A 21,146-nucleotide genomic window follows, 5' to 3' on the forward strand; every position below is an offset into this window, starting at 1 on the left:
GTAAACCCCACAGGCCCCAGATAAGCTGCGCAATTTATAAGCCCTGTCCTCCTCATACACTCTCTCAGTGCACTTCTCCACCACTACATTTCCATCACAGTCTGTTTCGCATGATAACATATGGCATAACTATGCACTTGAATATTTCTGCCATGCACATGTGTATGTCACAGTAGATAAGATTAAATAATGTTGTAACTTATTTAAGGCTGGAAGGTTTCATAAAAACTTTGCAGGAATGTGAAAAATGTTGCGGAGGATGAGAAATGCATTGATGGACACCATGTTTTTCCACAAAAAAATGGAAATTTGAAAATGGAACACTATTATGCATTATGTTCTACCTTACTACAAGACATAATAAACAATATGCATTTTGCTTTGGTAAAGATTTTCATGTTTATTCAATCTAAAATGCAATCAAAGGTCCATTGAAATGAATATGGACGCATTGTGGTCATAAGAATTTCCACTTAAAGTTCAATAATAATGACCATTACGTGTAAATCACACGCTGTTAAAGAAAGAGCACAACACTGTTGTCATTATTTTACTAAACTGTGGTTAGATCACCATGATGAATCAGTGGTTTTGTTGTTCTGCAGAGTTTAAGGTAATCTATTTCCATACCTTTCCATTTTTTTGTCCAGCATGGGGGCTCCACCTACTGACCAGGTGGAATATTTTGTACCTTTTTGTTTCTATGAAAAGTGTTATAGAAGTGTTATAAAAGTGTCTGTTTTTTTGGACCCCCCCCCAACATTATGTAGTTTATATTGTGTATTTTCATTAATTCATAAATGAACAATCCCATTTCTCACAGATCCTTTATGAGTTAAATGATATCCCTGGAATGATTGTTTGTTCACTCCAGCTGTAAACCTATTCTATTAGTAATGATGATGTTTATGTTTCTGTACAGTCTTTGTACGTTGAGCTTGGGGGAAACGATATATATGACAGTGAAAGTGCTGAGAAATTCCATACATTGCACATGAGATTGATGATTCTGTTTTTCCGCTGTAAGTGCAGCTCTGGCTCAACACTACATCCTTCATGCAGGATGTGTTTCGCTGTGGCGTTTCATCGTGGTCACAGACCTGGTGATCTATCTCATCGCCTTTCTTGTGAAGGAGGTGGAGTGGGGCCATGTGGGCTCATTTACAGGCATCAGTAGAGAGCAATTTTGGGCGCAGCCCCACTGCAGTCCTGACTTCCATCAGAGGGGGGATTATTTTTCAGCACAAAACCGATGGTGCCAACGGTTCCATCAGCACCGCTAGATTCACTGAGACACATTTGGGCAGCTCACCCTGCAACCATGGTAACAGAAGAATTTTACTAGTTGGCAGCAGCCAATAGTGGGGAACTTCCCACTCAGCGCCATCCAATAACAGAGCAGCCTGCAGCCCAGCCCACCAAGAACTGACACTGATGGCCTAGTGCGGGGAGGATTTAGAGATGTATGCCTGGCTAATGAAGAAGCAAGAGAGTAAAAGGGTGTACTGTATGTATATGTGTGTGTGTGTGTGTGTGTGTGTGTGTGTGAGACTGAGTGAGGCTGGAGCATAATCTGATCAGAGGATTCCCTCTCTTTTAAGTGTGAAAAGAAAAAAACGCATTGTGGAGTAGTATTCACTGAGACCATCTGACATTCGGCACCAACAGTGCAACAAGCCCTCCTGTCATCTTGCTCCTGTGCACGCTGCACACACTCATACACACACACACACACACACACACACACACACACACACACACACATACAAAGTCGCAACTTGGTCTTACCACAAAATCACTCATCAGCCTTATCTCGGCATGTGACGAAGCAGTTCCTTTGTGGTTTTTCTTTGTGATCAGAGCATTAAATCCGACAGTTTTACTTGGGAATAAGAAAACAGGTGCCACCATCAGCTGTCAATAAAGTCATTTATTATTTCACACAATGGATAACATGAACAGCTTCAACTGTAGTTCTTCTTAATAAGTGCTCAACGCTGCCAGCCAACAGAAGGGTAGCAAAAGAATGAGCTTTCTTTCTGAGGAAAGAGAAATAAAAAAAAATAAAAAAAAATAAAAAGAACCTACAAGATCATGGAAGATAAACATGACCAAAAGCATGCCAGCGGACATGGATATACATATATATTGCATGTATATATGTGCTTAAGACATATATCTGTATGCCAGCAAATGCAAATACAAAATATATGTGTACATTTACACATACATACTGTGAAGGATATATGCATATGCATGCGCATCTAATATTTACTCTATATGTCAAATATTTGCAGTTTTTAATATTCATACAATGTACAAAAATGCTTCATGAATTAAAAAATTCATTACAAAAAGAAACATATCAAACAATGTACAAGTCTTGCTCCAAATTCAATTGAAATTCAACTTTCGGCTTGTCTAAAATATTTATGCATACAATCAAGTTGAGCATGCAAATAAAGGAAACCCACTCTAGAAAAAGGTTCAAATACACTATGTATACAAACTAAAATATGCCCACACTGTTAGAAGAGCTCAGTTTGTGCTCTAAAGAAGTACATTTATTGGTTTTCTCAATGCTTCATCTGCACTTTCAGCTTTGAACAACATTATAGCTTAGAACTGTAACATATGCTGTGAGGATGACTACCTGTACATTGATGAGGCTCTGTCTCACTTGACCCCTCACCCCATTTGTAGGACACTCATCACAGCATGCTACATAGGGAATGGGGGGGCGGGGGTGATCAAAATTTAGGTGCCGTTATATCTCATCCTAGCTGCTGTAGGGAACCGGTCTGGTTTAAGGGCAAGCACTGTACACTGCCCTTGATGCGAGCACCGAAGACAAGGTAAAAGATCCTTACATCAGTGTTTCGGGGGCCTCCTGTGGCCATTGGTCCAGATTGGCTGCTTAATACAATACAACAACAGGGACCTTGAACCCTATTCACAGCCACATTCCCTATGCAGCCTCTGTGTAGAGTGAAAGCTCTGGATTGGGACAATACTTGTCAGTGTTAGAAGGCACCGGAGCATTGGCTGGTAGGAGAGACAGACAGGACAGACAACACCTGGAGTCTTTAACTCTTACATCAGAGACCACTGACTGACCACAGTTTGGAGGAGTAAGCTGCCAAGCGTTTAGTCTCTACACCTCACGGACCACAATGCTAGACCTCATCTTTACCACAACAGACTGCAGACCCACTGAAAGTCATCTGGCAAAGCAAGGTTAAGCACACTAACGTTAGGACGAGTGTATTTTTGGCTGTTTCCTCTGAGAACTCTCCCCCCGCACACAACCCTCTTGCTTGCTCTTCATGTTACTGCAATACCCCAACTGGCCGCAGGCAAAATAGCTGCAAGTCAGCGGGGATTCCTATTTTTGGTCGACTGCACTACGGCTGGGTTTGTATCCTGCAAAAATTGTTTAACGGTGTGATGGGGAAAATTATTCCAGCATTCTGTGTAATTTAACGGACTGGAAGAAAGAATTTCACTGTACAGCAGAATTTGTTGAATAGGAAAATCATTCCAGGATGTTTTCTTGGGTCTCGAGCAGTCTTAATAGAGAAAGAAGGTCTACTGTGGTTTTAGGAGACAGACCCAGCATAGCCGAGCCCAACCGGTATCCATGCAGGATGGACATACTAACACTATTTACAACAAACACTTCAATACTGTAGTTTTACATCTGGTTAAGGCTGTACTGCATAGAGTTGCAGTAACTATAGTTCTCATGAAATGATAGTCACTTTCTGCACAAACTTACAAATTATTACTGGTATTATTCACAATTCTTGTTACATGAATTAATTTTATTCAGTAAATAAGACCACTTATTTCTCTTTGTCGAAGGGTGGACTCAGAACAGAAATTCCTCTTAAGGTCATTGCCAGGCATGGCCTGATGCATAGCAAACAACAATGAATGTGAGCATGTGGTTCCCATGGCAACCTCCTCTGTTCCTCCTCTGCCAAGTATATAACCAGTTATATGTTGTATATAACTGGTTATATGCTGGGCAGAGTATGTGATCTTCAATTATATATCCGGGACAAGGTGTACAATCAATACCACGTGAGAGTATCACAGGAGTGATAGTGGACCTCTCTGCTTCCACCACTGCTGTGAAGCAGTATGTAGGCCAGTACATGATGTGCATTCAGAACAGTAACATCACATTATCTTCACAAGTCCAGCCCTTCTAGTTCTGTTATGATGATATCGCTCGGGAAACTACAAGGGGGCAGGGAGAGCGACTTGGTGTCCGGTGACAGAGGATGCTGACTATGGAAGCTGTGAAGGGACACAGGCGGTGTCAGGGTTGTGATGAATAAGACACATGCGTCATAAGCACAATCATGAGTATAAATGGTTAAATTTCTGGGGCAGTCTTTGCCACTTGATATTCCTCAGGGTCAAATGTTAAGTGGTGAGAGAAAGAAACATAAGGCACAAGTTGAACTGCTGAAACTGAGAGAGAATCCCACCCCACCCCACTGGAGGAACAAAATCTCCTGAAACAAAACTTTAACAGAGTTGCCGAAGAAATTGCTTATATTCTGAAATACTTATTTGAGAAAATACCAACCACTACCCAAAGCCACAGATACTGTAGATAGAGTTTAACAAATGCTTAACATATTGACACAAAAATCCAAGATGGCTACATTCTAGAGTGCACATAGAAATGCTTTACATTGGTGCCAACATGGTGGAGAGTTTGTCAAACTCGGATTTAGATTTTTTTTTTTTAAATAATACCTCCTTACACTGAATACTGAGACTTTGGTTTCTAACCCTAAATACTAGATTTACTTTCCAAAAATATTTCCAAAGATATGGATTGAAAATAATGTTAAGTAGAAAGACTGGGATTCGCTTTTCAAAACACTGACTGAGAGCTCACTTCTGCTGAACGGTCCAATCACGTTTCAGACCGGGTTGGGTTTGACGCTTTTGGCTGCGAAGCCTGCATATACAAATTGATTAAAATAATGCATGCTCTCTGGAATGGATATCCACACCATCAAAGGCCAAAACATAAGGCTGGAACAAGCATGTAAGTGCTGCATTTGATTGATGCAAGTGTATGGTTTTTCATAGTGCATTAAACCAATTTTAAGGTTTACCAAAAACACACCTGATATTCCTCCTGTACGCAATGCCCCCTGGATATAAACAAAGATAATGAGTGTATGAATGAATATATGTGGTTCGTTCTGTCTGAAAACAAACTTGTCTTGAGTCGCACCCACGTCTGTTTTTGGTTATAAAACAATACACAACTTCCATTGTCTATGGTACAACAATTCTATTTGATAAACTGTATGCCAGTACATCTCTATGAGCTGGTTTCCCATTGTACAAGGCAGGCAACAGTGGACTTTGTTTCTATGTACAGTCTGGGACAGTCTCATCCGCCATATTGCCTTTATGTCACTGCCCAGGACAAGCCTGAGCAGGTAGGGAGAAGTAAATGAGACAGGGGCTATGCTGAGGGAGCACAAGCAACGGGAGATGCTAAACATGATTGGGAGTAAATGAGAGGACAAAGGGAGATGGAGTTGAGCAGCAGGGACCAGGCAGGGCGAAAGAATTGTGATGAGAGTCAAGCAGGGGCGGGGACCAGGGGTGAGGAGCTGCCAGGAAGTATTAGTTACTTCTCAGAGAGAGCACGAAAACAAAGAGGGTCTAGGTTCGAGTGGGAGCAAAAACAGGGATATGTTATAGGGTAAGGTGGCTAAATTACTGCTGTATTATTCCACGTCTTTGACAAGCTTCCTCAGAAAGGCAAAAATAAGCAGAGCTGCACAGTTTTATATCAACCATTCCCCTCCCCTTGCTGGTAAATATATGGCTCAAGCCACAATTCGGATACAGTATCATAAAGTACCATACACGTCACTGTATCAGATACATAGAGAATCACATAATATCCTACACTATTGTAAGTACCACACACTTGTATAGCATCAGATTCAGTATCAAATAGTGTACCATAGTACCATATAGTGCCATTGTAAATGAAGGTCCAATGAATCCTTGAAAGGCTCATCTTCCGGTGGGTTTAGCGAACAGACGGATGGCACTGGAAGTGTTCCCTCCTCCTGCTTCTCCACTGACCCACTCTAGTTCTCTCACCGAACCCGAGAGGAGAAACGAGTCAAAGTGCACAGAGGAGTTCCACAATTAAGGGCACTGCATCTGATAGGCTGACTCCGCTAACTGCTCTCCGGTCAGTTACGGAGTTGCTCTTTCCTGCAGGTCTACTGACTGGACGGAGCCCATAGTTCATCCCTGCTGTGGCCCCTGCCTCTGCGTTTCGCCCCTCTGGCCAGCGGAGCCACTGACCGCGCTTGATGCACCACTGTCTCGATCGTTGCAGAGATGGAATCGTGGTTGGAGAACTCGAGAGGCTCGGGAGTCAGGTTTGGCCTGAGGCCCTGCCTACCTGGCAAGTCATCACACCTCTCCAGGACAGGCATCCCCAGAGTCCTTCCATCACCTCTCCTACTGACCATCATGTCCAAAATCCGACCATCAGCACGATCTTCCTCCCTCCTTCTGGTCGGCTCAGATTCCACCAGGGGTTGTTTTCGGGGCCGCCCAGGCCGTCTTTTGACGACATTATTTCCTGTTTTAGCTTGTCGCTGCAAGCGCTTGGCACGGAGGATCTTCTGCACATGCTCAAAGTTCAAAGAATGCATTCTCCTGACATCCTTCTGGATCTGTTCCACCTCGCGACGTTTATACCTCCGTTTGTTGGGAACACCTGAGAGAGGAAAGACATCACAAGGTAAATAAATGGCAGAGCAACATGAAGAGTCTCTAAAGAGAAAGGAGTTTTCAAGCGAAGTGTGTCAGCCTTGGAAAAGCAGGGAAAGACACCATGCCAATTTAGCTCATTGAAATATTTCTTCTTTTTTTTTTGCTTCAAGAGCTTCCTGCTAATTTTGACATATTCATGTAAGCCTTTCAAAGCCCAGCTGAGCCAGGAGAACAGATCCTATCCTGTAATTGTCTACTAGAAAGCAGAGGGGAGAGGAGGAGATCCCATTCTGCTCGCAGGAAACCCACAGAAATGTCTCCTTTAACCGTTTAATATGTCGCCGCACAATAACAACCTTGTGCATCTGGAGCACAGCCTGCCAAAACCCCAAATACACACGCACACACACATATACAAAAACACACATATGCATACATCCACACGCCACATGTCCACATGGACAAATAATGAATTTGGCAGTTCAGAATGGCTGAGCAAAAGAAACTGGAGCCATATTGTTTCCTTCACACTGGTGAACCGGGCAGTGTGCCCTTTACACGCTGTTCTATCATTTTTCCCCCTCTTTCCTCATCACTCTCATTCTCTTTTCCTCTCTACTCTTTATGGGTGGCAGTATGCTGCTCTCTAATTTCCAATTAAACTGGTAACACTGCACCATTTCATTTCCTTCTCTATTTCAGAAACCTCTTCCTGGTCTTGGTCCGTCTCTGTCATTCCTTTTGTGCCCCCCCCCCCCCCCTCTTCTCTGTCTGGGCACTGTTCCCAGGGCTCAGACTGAGCCACAGCCAAAATGGAGGAAAAGCACAATCAGCCACCAGTCCCTGAGCGAAATGCATACAACATGCTCGGTCTCTTTTTTTTTCTTGAGCTTTTACTCCTATTCCTGAGTTCCCAAACCATCTTGTTTTCTCCTTTTCCTCCAGAATCCTGCCGATGCAGTGTAGCAGTTTTCTGCAGTGCTCTAACACATCGATGACTGTGTTAAACCAAAACAGCTCTGGATTTGATACACCAAACATGCTTGTGGGCTGGACTGCAGGCAAATGTGTAGAAATTGATGCACGAGACACTGAGAATATAAAGCATGATATGAAGATATGAATGGGCTCGGATATATTACTCCTGTGTACTTAAGTGTCATAAGGTTTCAGTAAAGTGTTGCAACAAGCAGATACAGAATATATATATATATATAAATATATATGATACTGTCATACAATTTTTTTTCAGCATCTAAAGAAGCTAAATTGTAATCTTTAAGTGTTTGAGTATAAGCGCCACGGTGAGGTGTTTGCTAGAGGAACATCTTCTCTATTTTTGCTCAAGTGTTCACGGCAGACAATCAAATTAGTCTAATGCAGAAAGCACTAAGTAGCAGTAGTTTATGAGCTTCACAGAAGTGTGCACACACTCAGCGCTCTCTCTCTCACACGCACGCACACACGCACTACAAAGTAGCAGAAATTTATGAGCTGCATACACGGAACATAAAACCGGTGACCTTCAACGGTGTGACGGGCTGTATAGCACTGAGGACCTGTTTCTCTGGGGAATGGGAAGTCACTACAACACACAGATACATGCCCACTTATCCAGTGCCATTGCAGAGGCCGATGCCACGTTCCAGACAGGATGAAGTGACCCTTAATGTATATTTTTTAGTGGGAGTGTTTCTCTGCATGAAGTGCATGCATGTGTTTGAACAATTCTTGTGTCATTTGACATGTGATACACACACACACACACACACACACACACACACACACACACAAGGTCAGTTTATGGATGGGGATCTGTGTGCGTGTGTACCTTGTGTGTATAAGAGTGGGTCTATGCCGGCATATGAATGCATATACATGTAGGGTTGTGTGGCATGCATGCGTATGTACACGCGCCTATGTTTTAATTGGGCTAAAGCTGTGAAGTGAAGCAGTAAGTCATGCTAGAGGAGGGGCAGAGGGAATGGGGAAAAGAGAGGGTAATGGGGAAATGAGGGGGAGGGGAGACGGGGGAAAAGGCAGAAAGAGAATTGGAAGAAGGAAAAAAGAGATAGAAGGGGGAAGGGGAGGAAGAGGCAAAGAAACAAGGGAAAGTCTGCATGTGGATGTGGTGAATGTTAGAGAGAGCGAAAGGAAAGGAGTAAAAGCAAGGGCAAAAACTGCAGAAGCAGCACAAGGGGAAAAGGGAAGGACATTGAAGGTAGACAAGGTATAACAAAACTGAAGGGGTAACGAAGAAGGCAGAGGTGTGAGTAGGGTCGGGGTGTAGGGGTGGGGGGTGGTAGTGTGTATATGAGTCATCCCTCCTGGATCCCCTGGGGTGGGGGTGGGGGGGTGTATTCTAACGGAGCCCCTGGCTTCTCCTCCCCGCCACTGGACTAGGCCCCAGTCATTAAACCTCTGGCTGCCAGCCAGCTCTTTTAACACAGGCAAGGGCCTTTTATGGCATGTCTGTAGAAAATAAATCACACTGTGTGAATAATATATCTCTGGCAAAGGCATTGGCAGGAGAGGAGGAAGGGAGGGAGGTAGGGAGGGGAGGAGGGAGAGATTGGTGAATTATAGTCGTCTCCATCCATGCATTACGTTCTCTCTATCCCCAGCCAGATGTGCTCAAAGACAGCAGAATACAGAATGTACCAAATTACACATTAGTTTGGTAGAGAGACTTTGGATCTACGCTGTCCCTTTGTCAGGTTTAAGTCCTAGTAATGTTGTACATAGCATATTCCTAAATAGGAATCACTTTGATGACCATCCTGCAGTCTACTGTACTCTAAGGTCTGTTAATGCTGACTAATAATGTGATTAAAACTCTACCCCAGCAAATAACAAGCCCATTATCACCGGAGGGCAGCATTTATATATTGGACAATGGAACTACATACATGCTCCTGCTACTTATTCAGTTCTGCAACCTTGGCAGGTTGAGGTTATACACACCTGGCTTGTAACGCCATGCATGTGTTGGTGGTTGATGCATAAACTGCAGTGTAGACCCTTGTGCCTTACTGCACAACATGCACATCCAGCGCTGCATGCTATGATGGAACACGCAGCAACCCTTATCCAAGCTACCTCAACTTCATGAAAAAATCCGAGGCTTCATCTGTGGTCATGCAAGTGATGCAAATGATGCCACATTTTTAAAACATGACCTTTTTTTAATCTCCTGTGTGCAGGGAAAGTCACTGTTAGGTGCAGTTTTGTTTCACGAATACATTTCTGTTCCTGTTGTCTCGAACAGAAGATTCTTGCTGTTTTACAATTTGCTCTCCTTTGCCTCTCATTTGGATCTGTGATGAGGTCCAGTGCTGTTAATATTAGCTGAACACTTCCTGCTGATGCTTCACGTCATTTGCTTTATGTAGGTGAACCATATATGGCTTTTAATGTTTGGTAGCTACAGGATGTCTAGTCATAAGTGAAGTGGTTAGATGAGTACAAGAGCAATAGGTGCTCATTGCAGTTTGGGCTAACCTCAAACCTCCAACACGTCATCAAAGTGAGCGATGCATTTTACCATGCTGCCACTGACAAAAGAAAAAAACGCTCCTGTGATCGCGGAAAAAGAGCAGCACAATCCCTTGAAAATACATAGTGAAGTTTAAAAACTGAACAGGTAATCCTGATGTTAGAAGTTCTTACCAGTGAGGGAGGGACTGGAGCACTTGTTCATCTGTCCTGGCTCCTGCCTGGCAGTTTGGAATGACATTAAGCCCTGATCTCCAAACACAGCGAGCCTCGTCTTTCTGCTCCTCCCACACTCGTCCTCCCGTGACCCCAGAAAGAGATCAGAGGCTAACTCTGATCGTTGCGATTGGCTACTGTAGCTGCTCATGAAGCTGTTTATAGGCTGTCCAGTCTGACGGGAGTGTAATTGGCTGTCAGCAAGAGAGTGTGTGGACAGCTGGTCTGACTCAAACATCCCTAAGCTGGATCCCAGGCTTGAGCCTCTACCAATGCCCCTCTGCTTCTCCAGAAGCTTGGAAGAGCCCTGACTGGACAAGTCCCTCCTGTCACTCAACATGCTGAGACGTGCAGTGGTCTTCGCTCCACTGAAGAGCCCACCCAGCTCCTGCCGGTCTCGCGGTGAAAGGAGGGGTTCATCTTTGTGCTTATGCTTGTGCTTGTGCTTCCTCTTATGGAGGCGAACCCCTGCAAGACCACCTGCACTGCCACTGCCCAGGGAGCCAAGGCCCTCTCCTCTTACGGAGGGCCCCTGGAGTGGGCCACTAGTGCTGCGAAGCTTGGCCCCTGCCTGGAGCTTGGAGTGTCCACTGGAGTGAAAAGCCTTGGGAGGGGGGACAGCAGGCCTCATGAAGGGAGAAGGAGGTGCAGGTCCTAGCGAGTGGTGGGGCAGGTAAAATTGGGGAGCAGGGGGAAAGTAGCCAAGACTTAGAGGAGGTGCGTAAGGCATCGCATACGGTGCTGCATAGAAATTTGCCCCTGCCAGCGGATAACTATATCCTTGAACAAAAGGCAGTTTCGATGTGATTGGCTCGCTGGCTTTGGCTGGACGGCCGCGTCTCCTCTTAGCCTTCAGTTCAGCACTCCTGCGGAGGTACGAGCTGGAGTCACAGGAGTAGGAATCATAGGTAACTGGGTAGTAATGATGGAAGTTGAGGCGAAAGATGGAGGGGTAGGGGTGCTGGGGGAAGCAGGCGTATCGTCTGTGAGACACTCGTAGCTGCTGGAGCTTTACCACAACCTAGAGGGAGGTTGAAGAGAGGAAAACATTTAGACCAATACACCACTTGCACATGATGGTCAAACAGTACACAGAGAATGTATTGTTCTTTCTAACCTCCTCAAGTTCAGAGAGAAAGTGAAGATGATCCCGGCTCTGTACGCACTTCCTCTTCCGCCGATGATGTTTTTGCTTTTTTTCCTGCTGTGACAGGAAGCTGTCAACAGCAGTTACCTGTCGTTCACAGCGTGTTCTGCTGCCCCTGTTGGATGCCTCCAGAGCTGCTGCCTCCACAGCCTCAAACCCACACAGATCAAATGAGTACCTGTATTAACACAACAGAAGAAAACATAAAATCACATTTAAAACCATCATCTTCTTAAATACATGTCAGGAAAGGTAAATAAGTGTTGTGGCAGTACTGCACCTGCGTCGAGAGTTAGGACCCTTCTCAGTTTGATCTGAGGTGCTGTTGTTATCGGTCCCTATCCCACTGTCACTGGGAATAGTTTCCTCGCTATGGGACTCACTGATGGGGGACAGGGTCACCTCCTTCACTGATGCCACCTCTGACAGGTGGGAGGGTGAATTTGCCAGAAGGCGTGGAGGCGACAGCTTCCACCCTCCAGAAAGGAAGCCCCTGATTGCCGGCTTTGAGGGCAGGGCTGAGATGGGCTGCAAACTGGGCATAGTGGTATCAGAGTGGCTGGCTCTTATGGATAGAGCACTGGGGCTGGGAGACAAGGTGGTCGAAGGCACTACAGGGCTCTCATAGAGACTGGCTGTGGAGACAGACAGGGGGTGCTTGTCCCTAGTGGTTTTGTTGAGGTTGGAGCCTTGGGTTTCTGCTCTAGGTTTCCGCCCTCTCTTCTTACCAATGTAGATTGTTCCTCTCTTGCTAACATTTATCTGTTTTCCGAGCCGAGCCTCAATGGTGGATGCCATGGCACTCATTGCTGAGGTGACAGGGGCGGAAGATGACTTCAGAGGCAGACTGCCATTCTGACTGGAAACAGAAAGGATCTCATTCAGGATGCTCTGCATTTTCCCAAGCTTCATCTTATTCACCGGCCTGGAGTGGCCCCTACCACGCTTTAGTTTCAGATTGTTAGAATTGGCACTGGTGGTCGTGGATGCCATTTGCACTAATGTGTTCAGTGTGTGTGTCTTCTTCCTACTATTTAGCCCTGCTGATGTTTCCTGTGCCAGAGGGCTTGGAGGAGACGTAGAGGTGCCCTCGTGGATGGTCTCCACTGTTAAGAGTGGCTGTTTCTTGGGGCGTCCTCGTTTCCTCTTTATGGGTGCGTGGACGGTCAGGCTGTCAGTGTTGGCGTAAAGGGGGCTGGAGGGGGTGATGGGAAAGGCTGAAGGAGGGTCGGTTAGGGTCAACAGGCTACCCCGGTTGTCTCTCTGGGGTGACGTGAGGCTGGCATGGCTTTTAGCTTTCAGGTAGGACCACCTGTCCTTGGCCTTGGTTGGTCTGGAACTGGCCGTGGAGCCTGTGCTGCGACTGGGGCTAGGACTAAGGGCCAACCTGGGTCTAGGGCTGAGACTGGGGCTAATGTTAGCTCTGGATTTAGGGCTTGGGCTAGGGCTGATGCTTCCCCTGGGACTGGGACTGGGATTTGGGCTAGGGAGTCTGGGGTTTATGTTAAGACTGGGTTTGTGGATAAGATTGTGAGTAGATTCTCTGTGTTTAAGGGTGTCTGTGCTGATTCTAGGACGACCCACGGGGTTCTTTTTCATTCTGTTTACACTGAAAGTTGACTCTGGGTCAGGTCTGCTTGTAACTGCGTCTCCTCTTTCTGCCCTGTCTGCCCTCTCTCCTTTTTCTCTTTTATCGCCTTTATCTGCTCTCTCAGCTTTTTCTATCCTCTCTGCACAGACATCAGCCTGACTTGTGAGACGACAATCATTTTTGTGAGACTCCATTTTATGTGCTACTTTAGGTTCGGGCGGGCCAGGCTGGTGCTTTTCTGTATTGTCAGAGTCTTGCCGTTGCTGTGATTGCTCCTCTACAGAAAATGACTGGTCAAAAGAAGGCCTCCTCCGTCTCTTTCTTCCCTTCACTTCTTCGGTCAGCATGTGCATCCCTCTGTCTTCTTCATCTCCTTTCCTCCCAGCAATTGCTCTCTCTCTGTCCTCTTTTCTCCTTTCCTCTCTGTCTTCATGGAACCGCTCAACTGTCTCCTCTTTCCTGTACCTCTGCCTCTCGTCTGAATTGTTTGGGCACTCCGATCCTTTCTCTGTCTGTCTTCCCCACGGTGAATCAGCGCTGTGGGGGTTACAGAGCATCCTCTGGGAGTCTTTCCTGCCGTACTTCCTCTTTATGTTTCCAAAGAGCTGTTCGCTGACCTCTTGCAAACCCCTCCCCCTGGAGATGTACACAGAGAAAACATTAAGATGAGTGGAGTGAAAGGAGAGAAAGAGTGTTTTGTATTTCACCATAACCAAAACCAGTATGAACATTTCTTATTTGCTATTTTTTGTGTGTTGCCATACATAGGGCTGGGTATCACCAGAGGACTCTCATGATATGACGTTATTATGACAGTCGAGTCCTAATTAAATTCTATTTTGAATATTGTGTTATACATTCAGATATTCCACAAAATAAATTGCACTTTATTAACAGTTATGAGATTTTCAGTACTGTTGAAAATTTGTGTCATAAAAAAAGGGGAAAACATTAATAAAATCGTTTAATATTGCGATACACTATCGACTTTCCCTCATCAGCTTTGCATGGCGTATAGTATTTTTGTCTAGCAGTCTTGTTTGCCTTGAGATGAAATCCACTACACAGGTAAATAAACCTCACCTGCTGAGAGAGGTCAGGTTGAGAATACTGGCATCTGTAACCACGGGCAACTGCAGGTCCGGAGTCAGGGATCTCTGAGGTGAGGGGCTTTGTGACGCTGCTCGCAGGAAAGGTTGGGCGGGGTCGAGCAAAGTGCTCCTACTGGCTCCTGAAAGCTCTCTGGATGGCTCAGAATCTGCAGGATTCGCCGGGGACACAGAAGGTGCTGTAGACGTGATCCAGTCCGGATTGATTTGGTGTTGGTGTGCATGAGTGTGCTGGAATTGTTGCGTGAGGGCGTGCTGTGATTGCTGTGTGTGCATGAGTGTGTGTGCTGGAAGGAGGGAGCTGCGATGCTGGTGTTTGGGCGGAGTGTGATCCCCTAGTAGTTGCAGCAGGCCTCCCTCTCTCTGCTCAGGCATTCTGAACTGGCGCTCGTATGTCTGGAGACAACAGAAAATAGAGAAGAGGATTGGTTACTGCACATACTCCACACTCACAAGCTTTATATAGCTGTATGGATAGATCAATGATATGTTAATGGAGTCATAAAAGTATGACTACTCCATTTACTGTCTGCATAATATCTTATCCATGTCTATCTTCACAGATATAATAGATGCGCAACATTGCAACCAGTTCTGCATGCAGTTTTCTGATTTTTTTTCTCCTCTGATATGACATTCTTCTCTTTTCACAGCAGGACTGAAGCTTTTAATACATCTTGTGTGCATGAGCAAACAGTATGCAACAAAACAAAAGGCTTGTTTACAGAGCAATTAAATTCCTGTGGCAAGGATGTTGCATGCTGTGAGAGCTGGGGGGATGGAGTCGGGGGTGTATGAGTACGCACAGTATTTAACACTTTGGCCTAGCTCAGTCGCACACACTTAACACGCTCATATTGTACACAATATATGTCCCTGAAAACCAAAAAACTATTTATCTACATTTCTCCGAGAAATTCCAAGACAACCTTCACTCAGTACCCGGTTTACATTTGACCATTTAAAAAGTGAAAATGCACAAGCTTGATAAAGAACACAACCCTGCTGAACGCATCACTGCTGCTTAATCACTGTACTGCTGGAAGATGGCAAAAAAGAGCAGCGGATGGCCTTTGTGGTTTAGCCTGTTATTAACAGACTCAGTATGACGCAACAAGACACTGTTCTGCTGCGCTGCAGGGAGATGTAACCTAACCACAGGCTCGCCTCTCAGCATGTACACACAGGAATGCAAGCACACACACTCATTCAGTAGATGCACACATTTCAAAAGCATTACAAAATCTTGCCTTCACACATAATAACACAAAATGCTAATGTATGAACACTGTCGGGCAATCAATTTCAGTCTGGATGCATCAGCACCTTGCCAGTTAATTAGCTTCTGGTCTTTGCAGATACACATACACACACAATTGCATACACACAGTATTGTACACTATAGTATGTGGTTCTTATCACAGGGTACAGATATGCAAGAACAAGTACTTCATCTCTTTTACTGTTTACCCTGCCAATTTCCTGTTTCACTTCTTTATCCACTTTCAATCTGCTCTATCCCTCTATCGCTACCCAACGTTTTCTGCTTCTTTCTCTTTCTGCTGTCCCATCAGTGGCCAGGGAGTGATGTTCATTTTGTACTTCCACACTGGCTGCAGAAGCCATTTATCCGCCTGACGCATACTGCGCACACTCATAAGCGCAAAAAACACACATGAATGCGGAGTAAGACAACATACACATGGATGAAACACACAAACACTGAGCAGCGTAAAAGATAAACAATGCCTTATACACACATTCACATTCTCATCTATCTTTGAAACGCGCTATCCAGTCGGCTTTGAGATGTATGCATGCGTGTGTTTGTGTGTGTGTGTGTGCGTGCTCACGTTGTGACACTGGAGAAGAAAAGACGTGAGTCCACAGAGGGATAAGATGACAGAAACCTGATACACATATGCTTTCTCATTTAACCTGTCCCAGAATACCTGCTGTTTCAGGTTAAAGACAGGTAGATAGAGGTGGTTAGAGAGAGGTGCGCGCACACGCACGCACGCACGCACACACACACACACACAATGTATCCCACCCACTAACCACTAAAAGACCACAGAGAGATAATAAAGAGAGGAGGCAAGGACACCTTTGATAGGAGAAAAATAGAGATAGCCCCCCCCCCCCCCCCCCCCCCCCCCAAAACCCTTTGCGGTTGAGGTTGGGTTATTGGCACCAGTTCAGCTTTTTGTTCTTAGTTTCCTCCCTTCTACCTCCCTCTCCCCTCATCTGTGCTCTCACATTCCAGGGAAAATACACTCACTGTCTGCCACTCACACAAACAAATATCCAGCAATCAGCCACAATATTAAAACCAGTTACCAGTTGAAAAAAAAGGCAAGTTGTTTTAATGTTGTTGTAGTCGGCATGGTATTCTCCTTGCCTTTTCCAGACAGGGTCAACCTTATTCACTCATTACACAACATGTCAACATATACTGTGCACAGTATACAGTATTCAAGGTCCTGTTGTCCTCATCATGTACTGTAAAACTGTACACTCATACACGTCTACACAGCTGCACCAATGCCAGAGAAAAATATTGCTGTATTCATTTCTCTGCTGTATGTACACTGCCCTGTGTTCTTGTCATGGGGTGCCATGTATGCTGTCATCCCCCTGTGCTACTGCTGGCCTGCAGCAGGGGGCAGTGGTCAGGAGATCAGCATTTGCATGGACTCTGACCCTGGAGCAACCCACAAGCACAAGCTTCAACCTTTTCTACCCTGTGCTTCCTCTCCAACTCCCCTCAGAATGAAGATACATAAGGAGAAAGGCCAGCACAAAACAATCCCAAAGCAGGTTTAGTCCACAACCCATCTGGTGCACTCTCCCTCCCTGAATGCTCTCAGGTTTGTGTTCAGGGGGCTTTAGGGGTCGTACTGCACAGCTAGGTCAACAACCATCTCATGGATGCCGTCCTCTGGGCCAGCACTGTAACAAAATGTAACTTGTCTGAGTCAGTTACACAGAAGGCTCTTCAGCACCCGAACTCAGACATACATGGAGCTGCACATTCCTTTCCACTGGTGATGTAACCATCAGATAAGGTCAGAGCGCAACGGAGGAGGTCATGGATAATATGTGACTAAGTGCTACAATCACCCAACTGAAAGGCACTTGGCGAATGAGTCCGCACATGTTTACTGTTTACTGTGTGCATGTCTGAATGTAACACTCAGCAGGGTGTTCTAAATCTAGATTTGATGGAGAATGTGATGGCCCATCCTGGCCTTTTCCACTCCTGCAGCCTTTCGTTTTTTCCACTGTTGAACAAACTGAACCTCAGAGTGGAACTTCTCCCTCACACCCACATACTGTACACATGCACAGAGCGCCCTGGCTGCACCATTATACTGGGAAAGAACACCCTAAACAGGCACACCCAAATCTCACAACCCAGTACACGTATACACACGCACACCGGCAAACACACACACACACACACACACACACACACACACACACACACACACACACACACACACACACACACACACACACACACACACACACACACACACACACACACACACACACACACACACACACACACACACACACACACACACACACACACACACACACACACACACACACACACACACGCTGCCCTTCAAATAGTTTTTCGCAGCCTTTTATTTGGCTGCACGCCCGGTGGTTAGAGTGTTTCATTTTTCCCTGTGTATGGAACTGGGCAGCTGTCCAGACAGACACACAAAGAGAAAGGGAGAGAGAGAGAGAGAGTGAGCGAGCGAGAGAGGGAGCGAGAGAGGCACATAGACAGAAGGGGTAGGGGTGGAGGGGTAGGGGGGTGTTTCTGAAAGAATGAGAGCAGCAGTGAGGGAGAGAAGAAGAGGACCAGCAGAAAAACAAGAAGAGAGGTTCCTGGACCCGTTTACAACTAGTTCCCTCTGAAACGTTATGATTGATATGATCCTCTCACTCACGCACTCTCCTTGGCTTTGACACCACGCTGTCTCCCTCTGCCCCCTTGGCTTCGTACACTGCCTCCCCCCCCCCAACCCAAATCTCATCTCTCCTTTTCTTCTTCTTTTTTTCTCTTCTGGAGCTGACCATTCTCCCCCTGTGGGAACTACCACCACCTCCCCTTTCCCTCCCCCTGCCCGCTTCTCTCCAGCTCCATTCAGAGCCCTGCTTCTTCTCTGTGATCTGTGTTTCTGACAGCTCTGCTCACACACACACACACACACACACACACACACACACACACACACACACACAGAGTTCCTCTGCAAACAAACACCATGAATACTAACACAGCTTTGTGTCCACTGCACTTAAGGGGGGGGGGGCTATACAGAGAAAAGGAGGGAAAAGCGGTGGAAGAGAAAAGAGGAGCTGTGGCAATGTGTTGATCTTGCAGCCACTCTCACAGCACAACCCCCCGTCCCCCCGTCCCCCCCCCCCCCCCCCGTCCCCGTCCTCCCTGCCACCCCCCTCATCCCTGTTTCTCGCTCTCTCGTTCTTCCCACCAGTTCTCCCGGGAATAAAGACTTCCATTCATGCGCCTGAGGAGACCCACAGCAGGGGAGAGAAAAGAGGGAGGAGAAAGGGGAGGAAAAAAGGAGGGGGTGTCAAGGTGGGACAGTTTGTGGATCCCTGGGATCAAGCCTGCTGCCTAAAATTGTGTGTATGCGTGTGTGTGCGTGTCTGTTTTCACTCAGCATGTGCTTCCTTTGCCAGCGCTTTACTATCGCAGATCTGATGGCATCTGTGCCAGCCAAAGCATCTTCTGGGAAAGCTGGGTGGGAAAGTTTGGAAATTGGGCTCAATTCAAAACTTCAACTCTTGGACTAATGCTGCAATTCCAAAACTATGCGTTCATCCTACAGCCACAGTTAAGCAAACAGGGCTTGATTTTTCTCTATGTGCCCTTCCTGCTGAGCTTGATCCAGAATTTTATCTACAGCACATTTGTCCTTTAGTTAACTGTACAGCAGAAGCCGGATTGAATGCACACCAGTAGATTTCAAATAAAAAATCCTTCTAATGTGAGTGCTCCTAAAGATAGCAGCGAGACAACCAAGACTGTCCTTGTCACACTTCAGACGTGCTCAGATGTAGATGACTCAATCTGAACAAAAGCCTTTGATTGGCTGAGCCGCCGAAGCATGTCATTACGGCACAACTGGAGGTTTTCGCCCGCTCAGTAATGACAGACATATTTACATGCCACACAAAGTATACATCTAATCCCCGCTATTAGCATTAATGGTGTGTGCGCAGGCATACGTGTGTGCTGCCTGCTGGTGAAAAGCACCACGAACCACATTAGAAGAGCTTTTTTCATCGTGATTATTACAGTCATTATGCACCAATTGTTACTTTCATGGATGCAGCTGAACCTCCAGTGACGGCATTATGCCTTTCAGTCAGCTCCCATGCTCAGCACAAAGAAAATGTACACCAGCATAGAGAGTGGCCACACACACACACACACACACACACACACACACACACACACACACACACACACACACACACACACACACACACACACACACACACACACACACACACACACACACACACACACACACACACACACACACACACACACACACACACTAGGGGAGTAACGATTCTGAAACCGAAATCGTTATACAAGCGTTCACAGTTTCATATCTCTGCCACCAATGCAGGTGTAGTCTGTTGTGCGAAAGTCACAAAACTAATTTGTCATTTCACAATCAACACTATAACATTGGCAATCTATTGCTGTATATTTTGTAAATATTACACACTGCATGTGTCATGTGAATATTTGGTCCAATCATGATTGAGTGGTCAGCGCCTGCGGTAAATTTTAGGCTATAGTTTAAGGGCTCAAGATAAATGAGAACAGGGAGATTGGAAAAAAAGAAAAAGAGGTTATGCACCAAACAGTGGCTCAAAAATCAAGATCTAAATCAAACGATGTATAAGAATTGTTACCCAACAAACACACACATTGTCTGAACGCACAAGAATAAGTCAGTCACAGGTTGAAGGGCTTCAATAATAGACAAGATGCTGTTTAATCAATGCATATAATTGTGTGTGTGTGTGGGGGGGGGGGGGGTAAATTACACAACAAAACACATACACATGCACAACACACAGCACAAAACCAAAGGAACGCGTAGTTCGCTGTACTGTGCATATGACCCAATCGCACCACTTCTGTACAACAGGAAACAATTAACAGCCAATGAGCTGCTCTAAATCCTAAGGGATGACTTCCTGTGTGGAATGATGGGTAATTCAAGACAGAAGCTGTGCTGAGATTAAACACTTCCTCTCTGACAAACAGTGGCCTGTAGCAGCGCAGCCTCACTCGCTCATTAGTTATTCAAGAATAATGCACTCTAATGCATCTTTGTCTAGTTATTGAGGCAATAAACATTGAGAAGTGTTTCTGTATCACCATGTGAGAGATAAAAGAGCCAGTAATTAAGACATGTGATGTTCTGTTACACTGAACATTACATTTCTACTTCATTGGACTCCATGATCTCTAGAAGGAGGGTCCAAAACCAACAGGAATATTGATGACAGAAGCTGTGTAGCTGTGTCAGAATCACAAATTGTGATGGGGCTTTAAATAATCAAACAGACAAGTTTATGACATTTTATAGAATTGTAATTATTTTATCCTAATCAATATATTAATCAATAATAAAAAAGAAAATTGTATTCCAGAAAGTTATTACTACAATTACTGTCTTGAAGAATGACTAGTGTGTGTCTGCACTTCAAGTTTAAATGTTTCCATTTCTTAGTCTAC

At 45.4% G+C, this 21,146-nt stretch overlaps 1 protein-coding gene across 1 annotated transcript in view; it reads right to left on the minus strand.

Moving 5' to 3' along the window:
• Positions 1-1,912: 1,912 nt before the first annotated feature.
• setbp1 (SET binding protein 1) overlaps positions 1,913-21,146 on the minus strand; it is a 34,077-nt gene continuing 14,843 nt past the window's right edge. Inside the window, exons 3-7 of the mRNA XM_035640684.2 lie at positions 14,313-14,734; positions 11,919-13,865; positions 11,609-11,816; positions 10,450-11,512; positions 1,913-6,784 (exon numbers count right to left, since the gene is read on the minus strand). Of these exons, the coding sequence (XP_035496577.1) occupies positions 6,279-6,784; positions 10,450-11,512; positions 11,609-11,816; positions 11,919-13,865; positions 14,313-14,734 (4,146 nt within the window). The 3' untranslated portion in view covers positions 1,913-6,278. The remainder of the gene's footprint in view (positions 6,785-10,449; positions 11,513-11,608; positions 11,817-11,918; positions 13,866-14,312; positions 14,735-21,146) is intronic.

This window comes from Scophthalmus maximus, chromosome 19, assembly GCF_022379125.1.
Source record: "Scophthalmus maximus strain ysfricsl-2021 chromosome 19, ASM2237912v1, whole genome shotgun sequence".
Classification (NCBI taxonomy): Eukaryota; Metazoa; Chordata; class Actinopteri; order Pleuronectiformes; family Scophthalmidae; genus Scophthalmus; species Scophthalmus maximus.